At 37.0% G+C, this 15,319-nt stretch overlaps 1 protein-coding gene across 2 annotated transcripts in view; it reads right to left on the bottom strand.

The window, feature by feature from the left end:
• Positions 1 to 15,319, bottom strand: part of LOC144974778 (glyoxylate/hydroxypyruvate reductase A-like) — a 53,154-nt gene that overhangs the window by 17,562 nt on the left and 20,273 nt on the right. For both annotated transcript variants that reach the window (XM_078918026.1, XM_078918027.1), the window contains exons 4-5: positions 7,461 to 7,498; positions 4,055 to 4,194 (exon numbers count right to left, since the gene is read on the bottom strand). In XM_078918026.1, the coding sequence (XP_078774152.1) occupies positions 4,055 to 4,194; positions 7,461 to 7,498 (178 nt within the window). The remainder of the gene's footprint in view (positions 1 to 4,054; positions 4,195 to 7,460; positions 7,499 to 15,319) is intronic.

Genomic DNA, 15,319 nt, shown 5'->3' with positions numbered 1-15,319 from the left:
TCTAATGTACAAGTGATGGGTTCATATTATCAAGCCAGAGACTTCCTGGGGCAGTGATCAAATAAAAATAGAAGTCAAATGTAAAAAGAATAAATAATAAAGAATTATCTTTTTTTTAATTCTCTTTATTCATCCCTAAGGGGACATTTTTCTTGGGGATTTATTCCAAGAGAAGACTGGGATAACCCAGGCATCAGCCACAGTGATCTATGGCTAGATGACTTACTCAAGGCCAAATAGGGCAGTGGGTAGTTGAACTCGGTACCTTTAGAGTGTGAAGCAAAGACCATACTGCTGAGCCACGCTGCCCCATAAAAACACAACATTTACAAAAATAATCACAAATCTAGGAAGGCCTTTTCCATAAGGTCCTCGGGGTAAAGAAACTCAGAGGCTCCTACCCCCAATAGCCCCAAAGAGGAATCATAGTACATAAAAAGCAGAATTTGAGACCAAAAAGCGGAATCAGCCTACTAATATTAACTACGACATGATTTGCTGCAGATAATGTCATAGACAAAATCCAAAGTCCTCAAATGATACAATATAAAATGTCTACAAAACTGCAAATTGTTTAAAGACTAAAAAGGGGGTCAAATAAAAATAGAGTACAGGGCCCTGGCAGTCTCAGAGCAAATCATTAAATGGTTGGATTTAACCTTGTCAGGACCTTCCCCCCCCCCCCCACACCCACCCAACACACACCTAATCAAACAAATGCGCATGCCAGCGCATGGACACACACACACACACACACACACACACACACACACACACACACATACACAGGGCTAAAATTAAATAGGGAAAGAAGCCTACTCAATAATACTGCCGATTGGAGCCAACATATAATATTACTAGGTCATTTACCTCACATTGTGGATCCAACAATAATAATAATGCTTCGGTCACTGACTCCCCCCACCCCCTCCCTAAAATATAATATTATCTGACATCAACTGCACAGACTGTGAAGGGAATAGTCAGACACACAAAATGTGTGTTCATTGACCATTAAGGATGATGACGAAATATACCATAGCTACCATTTTAAAATTATTTTTCTTTATTGAAAAGCAGACTTTGTGCCAATTAAGCGGAATGATTCAGTGAAAAGCGGAAGGGTAGGAGCCTCTGGAAACTGCCTCAAGGTGCTGTAGAAGCCTCTGGAAACTGCCTCAAGGTGCTACTAACCCTAATCTGTATCTGTATGGTTGGCGCTGAAGAAACCAATGGTCTGGTTGTAATTCAGCTGCGTCCTCATTTCATGTCAGTCTGGCCTTGAAATCGTTTAGATGTGGTGCCATGATGACCAATTCATCCAGCCCATTCCACTCTGAGATAATTCTAATGAAGAAAGAATTTCTGTAGTTTTGTGTTCTTGTCTGTGGGATTTTGAAGCAGTTCGAATTGTTTGTGGCATATCTCTCAATGGGGTTTTCGGTTATGCGGTTGGCAAAAGTGAGTGCTCGGATTTTTCTTTTGTTTGGTCGTGGCGTGAAAAGGGAGTCTGCCTTTATTGATGGTATTTGATCTGTTATAATCTTCGACATGAATGACAGACGGGTTTCTTTTCTTCTTTGGTGGAGGCTGATGGGGTTTCTTTCTTCTAACATTTTTGTCATGCATCCTGGGGTTCTGCTCTTATAGTTCCCAGTTATGAACCGGGTGCCTTGTCTCTGGACTCTCTCAAGCTTTTGAATATCCTCTTTCAGTTAGGGGTCTCAAGCAACTGCTCCGTATTCCAATTGTGATCTGACAATTGCGAGGTAGATATTTTATTTGCATGATGTTGGGGCGTGGCTAAGATTTCGGCAGAAAAACGCGAGGGTGCAGCTTGTCTTTTGGGTTATTTTGTTAATGTGTTTCCCCCATTTCAAGTCCTTTGAGAAGGTGATGCCGAGGTATGGGTTATCGTCGACTTGTTTCAGGATGGTGTTGTTTAACTTGTAGGTCTCATTGTACTCTTTAGCTGTGCTGAAGATGTAGAATTTGTTTGCGTTAAATTTAATTCCCCAATCATTAGCCCACTGTTCGAGACTATGCAAGTCCTCTTGTCGCAATTTTTGATCATTTGCAGATTTTATTGGTCGGTATATTAGACAGTCATCGGCGAATAACCTGATCTGAGATTTTACTCGTAGAGGTAGGTCATTGATGAAACAAAGAAATAGTATGGGCCTAGCACCGTTGGAAATTCATCCGATGACCTTCCGTCTAGGACTACTTTCATGGTATGTTTTGTCAGGTAATTACAAAGCCATGTGTGTAGAGAGCCACGAATTCCGTAATTTTCTAGTTTCTGCAGGAGTTTTTGGTGGGGCACAGTATCAAATGCTTTGGAAAAGTCGAGGATAATAGAAAAAAAAAACAAAAAAAAAAAACATCTCCAGATAGAACTTGTCTCAATACATTGCTAACTGTGTAGTAAAAGAAAAATATATTTGTTTTTGAGTTTTGTTCTCTTAGGGTTGGCAGCATTTTGAAGGCCTCTCCAAATTTCCCCTAATCTTTGTTTTAATATACTGTTCACATTGAAGGATAAGTCTTATTTGAATAGACCAGTGGAAGGGAAATAACCACGCCCCTTTGAAATAGTTTTATCGTTTTGTTTTGTTTTGTTTTTAAGGGTTTTACGGCGCTTGCAACACATTTAGGTTATATCAGCGCCAGTAAAAAGGAAGAAAATGGGATAGTAAAAAGTTCTAGAATTACAATTAAAGCACCCAAGAAAAAGTAAGACAAAGGGGAACTGGGAACAAATAGGGATCAGATGTAGATTCCAAGAGCATACCACGATGTACTTAGTTTGAAATCACCTAAAAGTCTCATCCAGACACAAGCACAAAATCCAACAAAGAAGGAACACACTCAAATGCTTACATTATACATTCAAAATAAAAATAATAAACATAACAGAGAGATGATTTACAAGGAAAAAAATATCATCTCCCAAAACAATAACTATGCATTTGACTGTTTCCCTCCCAGCCAGGACTCCGACCAGGGCCAGGAAAAAACCAAGTAATCTCATTCCAAGACAAAGGCAGAAAGCATGTTGGAAAACAGATATAAGGGTATAGAAGACACAGTATGTACCTCCCTGCCCGCTATGGGAGGTCAGGATCCCCACCCAGAATAGTTTTATCATTGCGTTGAGTCACCCTTTAGTAAACAATGCTAAACAAAACTACATAGGCATTATTATTTCATGTATCATCATCATTATTATTATTAAAAAGTATACCCTTCCGCCATGACACCATAAGATATTGTTGCCTAGGCATTCCATGAAGGAATATAGATAATTAATCAAATAAGCTGTCTGATGTCAACAAGAATCACCCATGTTGTCCAAAATGAGAAAATTGGGGGTTAATAATAATCTTGCCCAAGGAATGAAAAGAAAGTGTCTGAAGCGGGGCTCGAACCCTGGACCTTCCAGATCACAGTGCAAGGCCTTAACCACTCGGCCACTCCCCCCCCCTATTATTATTATATTTTATTATATTATTATTATTATTATTATTATTTGACGGTATGCATCTAAGTAAAATTCTCAGCTCTTCTACCCACTTGATCAATCCCACCAACACGCAAAGCTTTGTGTAACCTTTAACATATATAGTCTGATTGAGAGAATATAGTGAGAACTAATAACCCAACTTGCAGTCTAAAATAAAAATCAAGGAGCAGAGAGATGTTGACTTCAATGATTCTGTTGTAACAACCAGCTATGTCAGTCCTAGCATGCTTGAAGGTGTGTCACAAAATCCTCTGTTCTGATTGGTCAAAAATCTACTGGTTGATTACATTAGAAACAAATTAGAAAGCAATTCACAAAGGTAAAAATATACGAAAGAGTGAAAATGGATAGGCTTCGTATGGGAACAATACAGACAATGGACGTATCGGGTACAAACCCTTTGTTTTTCCATTTTCTAAATTATTCCCATACAAAGCCTCTCCATTTTCACTCTTTAGTTAGTATTTTCAAGATCACGGGCTTCAGGCAGCCTCTACCGTTTTCTAAGGTAAAAACGTAGAGACTTACGTGTCAAAATTTGCCTCTTTTTGGAGTTCAAAAATTTTGGGGAAATATCTTTCCCTGGCAATGATGTGACCAATAACGTATTCTCCCATCATGACAGGAAAGCCTTCACTTCGCCTTGTTAGGATAAAATTAGGCTTTTTCTGTTATGAAAAAAGAGTGTATTAGAATGATATCTCTCCTTTCTGGTTGGTGTTGAAAATAGATGAGAAACTATTGTTAAACTTGTTTATTTGTTTTCATAATGGTGTTGCTTGTATTGTGGTTAGACATGAAACTTTGTTAGCTGTGATGTGTGAAAATAGAAGAGAAGAAATATTTCTTAGTAAATTTATTACTGACAATGTGATCAGGAACGTGACAGACCATAGAATTTATATTATTAATTAATGAAATATGTCATCAAGTGAATCTTATTCATAAGGAATGATTGGATATCAGTTTTATAAGACACACACTAACACGTACCTTCCAGTCATCACTGTGACTGGTTAATTTGTGGACAGGATACTGGTGGATTTGATAAGGAGTTACCACAATATCAAGACCACTCACAGGACTGCCAGGTCTGAACAGGCCATAAAACTTACATACACTTTTTCCTCATTCTCTCCTGCTTCTGATTATCCCAAAATTATTTGCCTGTACGGTGACCTATGCTATTTATTCACATGTTTCTTACCAATTATAGTTATGATCTTGCATTGAATTATAGTACCAACTCATGGAGAGTGGCGTTGCAAAACCATTAGGTTCATAGCCATACAAATGGTATGACAATAATCTTTACATTATGAAGAACAAGAATATATGAATAAGAAAAGTTACGTCAACGGATTATTGAGCAACGATTATTTGAAAATATCAATAAAATGCAGAATCTGAGAGAAAAAATACAGGTAGCGAAAATGCCGATGCCGGTAGCATGATGAGTCATCGACCTGTCACAACTTGATTAATTACCCTCCCAACGGTGGAGCGCTGGCTCAAAACTAAACGTTCGAGTTTTAGTCGCCGTGATATACCGACCAATAAAATCTGCAAATGATCAAAAATTGCTACAAGAGGACTTGCATAGTCTTGAACAGTGGGCTAATGATTGGGGAATTAAATTTAACGCAAACAAATTCTACATCCTCAGCACAGCTAAAGAGTACAATGAGACCTACAAGTTAAACAACACCATCCTGAAACAAGACGACGATAACCCATACCTCGGCATCACCTTCTCAAAGGACTTGAAATGGGGGATACACATTAACAAAATAACCCAAAAGACAAGCTGCACCCTCGCGTTTCTCCGCCGAAATCTTAGCCACGCCCCAACGTCATGCAAATAAAATGCCTACCTCGTACTTGTCAGATCACAATTGGAATACGGAGCAGTTGCTTTGGACCCCTACCTGAAAGAGGATATTCAAAAACTTGAGAGAGTCCAGAGACAAGGCACCCAGTTCATAACTGGGAACTATAAGAGCAGAACCCCAGGATGCATGACAAAAATGTTAGAAGAAAGAAACCTCATCAGCCTCCACCAAAGAAGAAAAGAAACCCGTCTGTCATTCATGTTCAAGATTATAACAGATCAAATACCGTCAATAAAGGCAGACTCCTTTTTCAAGCCACGACCAAACAAAAGAAAAATCCAAGCACTCACTTTTGCCAACCACATAACCGAAAACCCCCTTGAGAGATATGCCACAAACAATTCAAACTGCTTCAAAATCCCACAAACAAGAACACAAAACTACAGAAATTCTTTCTTCATTAGAACTATCTCAGAGTGGAATGGGCTGGATGAACTGGTCATCATGGCACCACACCTAAACGATTTCAAGGCCCGACTGACATGGGCCCGCGCCCAATCAGGACGCCGCTGAAATACAACCAGACCATTGGTTTCTTTACCGCCAACCATACAGATACAAATAAAGATTAAAGTGCTCTGGGAAGCATATTTCTTTCAGAAAATGAAAAAAAAAAATATAAATCCAAAATGTTCACCTTCAGACTGATTAGGTGATGCACAGACACATATTTTGAAATAAAAAGGAATGCTCAAAATGAAAATGTCTTTGTTCAGGGATGACCCTTAGGCTATTGGACTAAAAAATACATTTATCATTTGTAAAATTTTGGTCAGAAAACTTATCCTTCAAATATCAATTGGTAAAAGTGACCCTCATCTACCCAAATCTCTCAAGCCTGAGACTTCCTTAAAGTCCAAAGGGTTGAGAGTTGTATTAGACAAGATGAGTGCTATTCTTAACGATCAATGATTGAAGGATGATTTTTCTGACACAACTTTTTAAAACGTGTTTTTTTTTCAAGTAAAAGAATATACAGAAATTTAGGATGAACCTTTAAAGAAGAAATTCAGTTCTATTTCCTGTACACATTTCATGTGATCAACTCAGTCATTGTGATGCTTGTTTGTTTGTTTTTAACGGTTTTGCAGCGCTTGCAACACAGTTAGGTCATATCAGCGCCAGTAAAAAGGAAGAAAATGGGATAGTAAAAAGTTTTCTAGAATTACAATTAAAGCATCCAAGATTAAGAGAGACAAAGGGGAATGTGAACTTAGTTTGAGATCACTAAATATCTCATCCAGACACAGGTCCCTGCCAAGAGGAACACACTCAATTGTTTACAAATCATACATATGTAAAATGAAAAATAATACATGTATGACAGAGAGATGATTTACAACGAAAAAAATATCATCTCCCAAAACTAACTTTACATTTGACTGTTTCCCTCCCAGCCAGGGTCAAGACAAAAGCAAGTAACCTCATTCCAAGACACATACAGAAAGCATGTTGGAAAAGAGATATAGGGGGATAGAAGACACAGTAAGTGCCTCCCTGCCCACTATGGGAGGTCAGGAACCCCATTTTTATTTTAAAATCATCATGGTGAAAAATTTTAAGATTGTTTGGTAAATGCTAATTATTTTAATTTCAACCATCCTCAAGAGTTATAATTAATTATCAAAAGATAATTCAAAACCTTAAAATAAGCTACATAATTAATGAAAATAAAAAGATAAGAAATAAATGGCATTATTTCTTCTCAAACTTTCTCCATTGTCATAAATACAGAAGCCATTTTAAAAATTCATTACGCTCTTTATTAATTTTTTTAATGTAATGGCCAACATCTCGTGACAAGGAATCATATGCCTGAATTGACGTGTACATATATGCAGGTCTGACATCCGAATACACTTAAAGGCATAGTTTAACATTGTTGTAATGGACAATATTTCGCGCCATTTTTTGAGATTTCCATTACAACAATGAGTCCATAATGAATTGTGTTATTAGACCTGTAAATAAGTGCATGTCGGCCTGAATCAATAATGCCATCAGAGCTATTACTGTTTAGTATAGTACATAAAATACCATACCTGTGTCTTTTTCAATTCTGCCATCAGCATGTCACATCCTGTAGATGATGTAAAAATAATGTTGAACTATCAAATACAACATGTAAGCCACTGTCTAAGAGCGGTTTTTGTTTGTTTATTTTTAAGGGTTTTACGGCGCTTGCAACACATTAAGGTCATATCAGCGCCAGTAAAAAGAAAGAAAATGGAATAGTAAAAAGTTCTAGAATTACAATTAAAGCACACAAGAAAAGGTAAGACAAAGGGGAATTGGTTCGAATAGGAAACATGTAGATTCCATGAGCACACAATCAAAGTACTTAGTTTGACATCACCTAAAAGTCTCATTCAGACACAAGCACAGGTCCCAACTAAGAAGAAACACTCAAATTTTTACAAATATATAATATGTAAATAAAACATAATACAGTGCTAACGGAGAGATGATTTAAAAGACAAAAAAAAATATAATCTCCCAAAACTAGCTATACATTTGACTGTTTCTCTCCCACCTAGGGTATCCGGCCAGGACAGGGCCAGGACAAAACCAAGTAATCTCATCCCAAGACAAAGACAGAGAGCATGTTGGAAAACCGATATAGGGGGATAGAAGACACTGTAAGGGCCTCCCTGCCCACTATGGGAGGTCAGGAACCCCACCCAGTCTAAGAGCGGTGTTATGTCGGGATGATTGAAATTGAATTGATGACCACAAATATGAAATGTGGGGGAAAGTCTGTTCATTATGGTGAAGAATAAAGACAATTTCATACATTGACAAGAAAACCCCCTCAAAAGTTCGTATTTCCTGTTATTTAATTCTAAATTAAATTTTCAACTGTCACCAAAACTCCCTTTATGAGGCATCGTGGTTCAGTGGTACGGTCTAAGCTTCATAACCCGAAAGGTACAGCGTTTAAATACCTGCTGCGCTCTGTGGCTTTGAGCAAGTCACTTCGCCATAAGAAGGAGTATACTCCAGAACTCACCCTCGTTACGAAAGGCGCGAACGGTGAACCGCTGCAGGTGAAGCGAACAGTCCTCGGGGACTTTCTGCATAGCCAGCACAGGCCGGTTCTTGTCACAGCTGGGGTGACAATACCGAGGGTGCAGTCTCTCCCACTTTGCAGATGGAACTTCAGGAAGGCTGACTGGGAGGAATTCAGTTCCTTTTTCGAGCAGGTTTGCCCTGCCATTCCTCCCAAGTCCAAGAATATAACCAGATTTAGCAGGCTACTGGTTAAGAGCGCTCAACACTCGATTCCACGGGGCAAACGGAAATCTACACCCCTTGCTGGACAGCAGACTAGGAAGAGCTGTACCGAGAGTACCAGCAGACCCAGTCCCAGGACCAGGGGTGAGAATGACTGGTCACAAAAAAGGAGGAAATTTTAATCGTGAAGATCATGACCCATCCATGTGACCATAACCTATAAATTTGAATTTCACTAAAATTTACTGAGATGCGATCCAAAATTTGTCTCACAGCAATATCTGACACGACCCGGTTGAATTTCAAAAGTTGAAAGTGTAATTACATTTGGTGGTTGTAGTAGCGATGATGATGTGTGGTGGTTGTAGTAGTAGTGGTGGTAAGGATGATGTATGATGTGGCAGTGATTGTAGTAGTAGTGGTGGTAGGGATGATGTGGCAGTGATTGTAGTAGTAGTGGTCATATGGATGAATGTGTGGTGGTGGTTGTAGTAGCTGTGGTAGGAATGATGATGTCGTGGTGGTTGTAGTAGTAGTTGTGGTAGGATGATGATGTGGTGGTGGTTGAAGTAGTGGTGGTGGTTATAGTGGAAGTAGGAATGGCGAATGATGATGTGGTGGTAGTTGTAGTAGTAGTGGTAGGGATGATGTGGTGTTATTTGTAGTAATAGTGGTGTTAGGGATGATGGTGTGGTGTTGGTTGTAGTAGGAGTGGTGGTATGGATGATGTGGTAGTGGTAATAGGGATAATGATGTGGTGGTGATTTTAGTAATAGTGGTCTTCGTCTTAGATATGATTGTGTTGTGGTGGTTGTACACAGCCGTTTACTGCTTTCACTTTAGTTCGACAGGTAACGTTTGCCGGACGCTAGTTCATAACAGATGGTGAGTCAAGGCCTGTGCCGAAAGGGCGACTGAGCAACTTTTCCTATTTTGACGATTTTTTTCTCAAGTTCAAAGTGGCGTAGTAAAGATGCTGTTAGATGTTGCAATAAGATATTTTAGAGTCATAACTAGTGATTTACATACTTTTATTTGATATAATTTTAGTAGATCATTTGTGATTAGATTTTATAGGAAATAACCATAAAAATGGGTCCGAAATTTTAATTACTTCAAACGATATAATCAAACATTACATAGTTATCTGAGTTTATACAAATAAATGAGAAATACTGCAATAATCATCAATATTCACAGAGTAAAAATATATAATCAAAGTCGTTTTGTAATAAAGCATTGTTGAGATATCCGCTCCCCTGTACAGCCATATCCTTTTTGACAGCAATCAAAAAAATGCGTAATCACCGAATTGTAGGGGTTTGTTGATCAAATGATCAAAACGAACTGGTTTTAGTAATGGCAATTGACAATTCTTAGGAAAAGATATGTTATATGCATTCCTTTGACGTTTGTATAGATCTAAACATAATAATAATAATAATAATAATAATAATAATAATAATAATAATAATAATAATAATAATAATAATAATGATAATGATCATTTTCATGAAAATAATATAGTGGCTATCACCTAAACGCCTGCTAATTTTGGTAAACGCAATAATTTCTCTTTAAAATATCGTTCTAAATGCCCGTTTAAAAAAAAATTGGAATTCGCCTTTATATGTCCACTCTGACAGAAAGGAAATTAAAAAAAAAAGAAAGAAAGAAAGAATAAAGAATTTTACTGAATCATTTGCGACCGAAGAATTGACTCATCACCTGTTTCCGAGAGTTTTATTTAACTTCCCAACGCCCCAAATTACTATCAATTCATTCAATATAATTTACTCCTCCCCACTCCACGCTCTCCGGCAATTTCATTCCATGTCCCTCAAACTGCTTTCTTTCCATGAGCGCCCAATCAGCTTTTTACAATTGCCCATTTCCAATTGGCTGCTGAAAAAGGACAATTCTAATTTCAATTATCCACCAGCCGGTCATCAGCAAAGTCAAGAAAGCTCCTCCTACTCAAATCACACATACCCACGAATATGATAGGCCTTGTAGACCAGTCACTGGTCTTTGATGTTACACAACCATCCGCCAGCTTTGATCACATCGCTTTTGATGATGTCACTCAATATCTATCTTCTCTCAAACCCGTTGACTGTACCACGAGTCAACATAAAAGAATATCGCAATGAGGTGCGAATCGTGAAGATGGAATGACGTAGCTGTGTTAAAGTTATAGGTTCAAAGTTCAATTGTCAGAGAGAACTGATGAGAGATTAAACTGAGGTGGTAAAATGAAAATTGTTTCGTGGTAAAACGTTGCATAAATTAGTTTTATGTACACCAACACACACACACCAAAACACACACACACACACACACACACACACAAACTCTCTCTCTCTCTCTCTCTCTCTCTCTCTCTCTCTCTCTCTCTCTCTCCAGTGCTGCGACAAAAAAAAAGGACGCCTACCAGATAGCTAATACTATTTAAAATGGAAATTTGCTGAAAATGGTCTGCTTATTCATCAACCGAAGCATCGTGGATAACAGAAATGATCATTGTGAATCAGTTGAAACACGTGATATCGATGTAATACTAATACTAGTAATAATCATATAATATCAGTGTATTTATCTTACTCTTGATCACCACTGTAATAATAATAATAGTAAAAAATAAATAATATCCATTTTTTGACAATAAAAAATCGTGATAAATGCATTGAAAAAGATGGGGGGGGGGGGGGGGCAGGATTAATGATCAGATAATCAAAGTGAACTGTTATTTTAAAATAAATTGACAATCATAGGTAAAGATAAGTTATAAGTATTCCTTTGAACTTTGTATAGACGTCTAGATCTTAACACATTTTTTATATTAATATTAACATACGTAAAACTTCACGATTATTGTAAGGAACAGCTGATTGTTACATTTCACAGAAACAGCTTCTAATTAACCAACGTTCTGTTTTCTTTTTTTCACTGGTGGAACTTCACTTGCTAATTCTGGAGCAGTTTGCATGAAATGTTTTTTGACCACATATCTCATTTGAGCCCTTTCACAGCTTATTCGGCAGAGTCCATTTGCATTGAGACAATGCTTGTTTTCAGTATGACCATTCATCTGAGTAAAGAAAAAAATCATTAGTTATTATTGATATTGATGATGATAATAATAATAATAATAATAATAATTGTAATTATAAGAGTTATAATAATATTATTGATTGTTAGTTATAATACGATAGTGATCGCCTAGATGCCTGCTAATAATAATAACGTAATAATTTTCCTTAAAAATATAGTTCTAAATGCCCTTTATTCAAAATGGAATCCGCCTATATACCCACTCTGAAAAATAAGATAGAGAAAGAAGTTTACTGTAGCATTTGCGGCCAAAAAAAAAAAAAAAGGATTTATTACCGGTCTGTGAGAGTCTTATACTACTACTACTACTACTACTACTACTACTACTACTACTACTACTACTACTACTATTACTACTACTACTACTATGATTACTACTATAACTGCGCTATCATCATCATCATCATCATCATCATCATCATCATCATCATCATCATCATCATCACCATCGTCATCGTGATCATCATCGTCATCATCATCATCATCATCATCATCATCATCATCATGATCATCATCATCACCATAAAACAACAACAACAATAACGTTATCATCACACTTGGACTCGTGTTCTTATGTCTCTGGAGTTTGCCTGAATACGGGACTATTTTGTTAGCCAACAAAGAATTAGACAAGATGTGTTTACACATTCGTTGTGCAAAAACCGGTCATTACAAATCATTGAAATAAATACTATATTAAAAGTAGATTATTACTCTTATATTTACTACCATGTGTGAGGGTAACAAAACTCAGATAACATCAATTTGAATTTTTTAAACAATTAAAAATATTTTTTAGGTTAATTTAAAATAGAAAAATATACATTTTTCAAGAGAGAATAAAGTATACTCACCATTTCTTCATATCAATGAAAATAATTGCGTCTTAAAGATGAAAATGTGGCCGTTATATCCATATAAAATATAAAAATATGGAAGAAGTGTATGGTCAGCAATTGCAGTGTAAAAATGTCGATTTTACGAAATCTGTCCTATAGCCTGACTGACAATGAAATCCAAGCGGTGCATTCTACCTGCAGGGATAAATATAGGCCAGTTTTCACGGTCTGGACATCTGTTATGACGTAACCACACGGTGGTCTCCCCGTCATCGACGGTGGGTCGTTCCCATTGGGGGTGAGGCGGTAGTAAACTAAAGTGAAAGATTTCTAGTGTAATAAACGGCTGTGTGTAGTAGTTGTGGTAGGATTGATGATGTGGTGGTAGTTGTAGTAGTAGTGGTGGTAGGGATATTGTGGTCTTATTTGTGTAGTAGTAGTGGTGGTGGTAGGGATGATATGGTCGTGGTTGTAATAGTAGTGGTGGTAGAGATGTTGATGTAGTGGTTTTGGTGAGTGTTTTTATTCAGTGATGATAATAGCAATTTGTCAAAAAGGAGGAAAATGTCTCGGTCTATCGATCAAACATAAGCAAAGTGTAAAAATAACAGGAACATAATTTTATATTAGTATTATGTAATTGTATATTACTATTACTAGTATAAATCCATTCTTATAATAAGACATAAATTTACTATTTGTAAACATTTAATGAATTGTCCCTAAATGCCTACAATTTTATTCAAATAAAAGGCCAGTGTTTTGTTTTGGTTTTTACTATATAAAGCAGGTTACAATATCTTTGTTAGGGTACCGAAACCGAGTGGTTACTCAGCTTATAAATACAACCCAAGAATCTCTCAAATTTAAAGCCATAGTCAAAAATAAGCTGTGTACATTTGTAAAAATTCAGTAACACACCAAATAGTCAACACCATGTCATATGGAAGATTTATAATCTTTAACCACTGAATTCATTAAGCTTTCTTATTTAACATGGGGGCTAGGCTGATAAAGTTGTTTGCATAATAATGTGAAACTTGGAGTGCCTGGTGTAGACTGGGGAAAAAAAACACGTTTTTTATTTGGCTCAGTTCAAATACAGACATATCAAAACAACTAACGCCAAACAATTTTAAACCTTAATCTTGCGAGACATTTGGGCACATTGAACAGTAGGCTGGGATAATATAATAGTTTACATAATATTGTGACACTTTAAACCTTAATCTTGCTCAAGTGATTTTTAGACTGTATCTTAATTTATCAATACAGTGGTCAGTGGTATCATTTAGCTTAAAGTGTGTTCTTATTTAAAATTGTGGTCAAAATGAAAATAATCTGTTTTGCCAGTGTACAACACCTATGATAATTACCAAAGGCGCTGATGAAACAATAAAAACTGCAACTTTAGAAAGGCCCATTGACATTATCCATTACTCTACTCATCATACAGAGTCCCCCGTTTTGAATTGCACTTTGATTTTAACTTTCTTCTATCCTCACCAGTTCTAATCTATTGCTGTGACTGATCTTTTGATAAGTGAAAGGCAAGTAGAAAGAATGGGATGAAGTAAGGAAGGAATTGTGACAAAAAGCAACAATAATATACTACCTATATAGGGTTGATAAACACGCAAACACAAGTCGTGGGGAATGAATTGCTCCACGTTTCATGTATTCCCTCATCGGGGCAAATTGAGCCAATTTTCATGTCATACCTTACAAGTTAGCTGATTGGTTTCCTTTCTATCACTCGGACACGGCCAGTCACTCATATAAATCTGAGTTGAGTAGGGCATTGCATGTAAAGCAGCTTATCAAAGGACACAATACCGTAGTTTCCATAGTTTTGCGGTCAATGTAACCCTTTCCATCACTAGCCTACATTCTCAGACGACACTGAGACATATTATATATTCATCTAACAAATGATATGAGACATGTAACGATCGCACAAGCAGATATTAACAAGCAAATGTCAAGCACGTCTGCCCAGATTGAAATGTGTAGCACGACTAACCCAAACAAACAATGAATTGAATTGCAGTCTAACCTAAGTAGTTATGAGGTTATGATTAACACCTATTTTATATTTAGATATAAAAAACACACAAAGACTTCAGCTTACATGACAGTGCCACACCAAATCATATGTTGTAGTGGTGGTAGGGATGATGATGTGGTGGTAGTGGTTGTTGTGGTAGGAATGATGACGGTTGTGGTAGTAGTGGTGGTTCAGATAACAGGCAGGCCTACCATAATTTCAAAATTCAGGGACATTTTACGGATAAAACCTTAAATTGTAGGAACAATACGTTGCGCAATTGTAATGTCTTAAAAGACAGTCAAACGATAGATATAAAAAAAATAATGTAGGTGCAATCGTGCTAGAGGTTATTATAAGTATGTGTAGTTACTAATCTGCTTGCAACAAAAGGGGTATCCTCACTCACTGTTTTAATAATGTTATATAACTAGGATAACTCATCAAAATAACACGACCATTGGTGAGAATGACTGACCACAAAAAGGATTTATTATATGGTTTGTTGATGGCTGATGATGTGGTGGTGGGTGTGGTTGTAGTAGTGGTGGTCCTGGTGAAGGTTGTGGTAGTGGTGGTAGGGAAGATGATGTGGTGGTGGAAATTGTAGTAATGATGGTAGGGAAGGTGATGTGGTAGTAGTTGTAGTATTAGTTGTGGTAGGGAT

Source organism: Berghia stephanieae, chromosome 6 (genome assembly GCF_034508935.2).
Source record: "Berghia stephanieae isolate SIO BIC M18660-M18661 chromosome 6, UCSD_Bste_1.3, whole genome shotgun sequence".
NCBI lineage: Eukaryota > Metazoa > Mollusca > Gastropoda > Nudibranchia > Aeolidiidae > Berghia > Berghia stephanieae.
The sequence above is the reverse complement of the archived record's forward strand: the minus strand, read 5'-3'. Positions and strand labels throughout refer to the sequence as shown.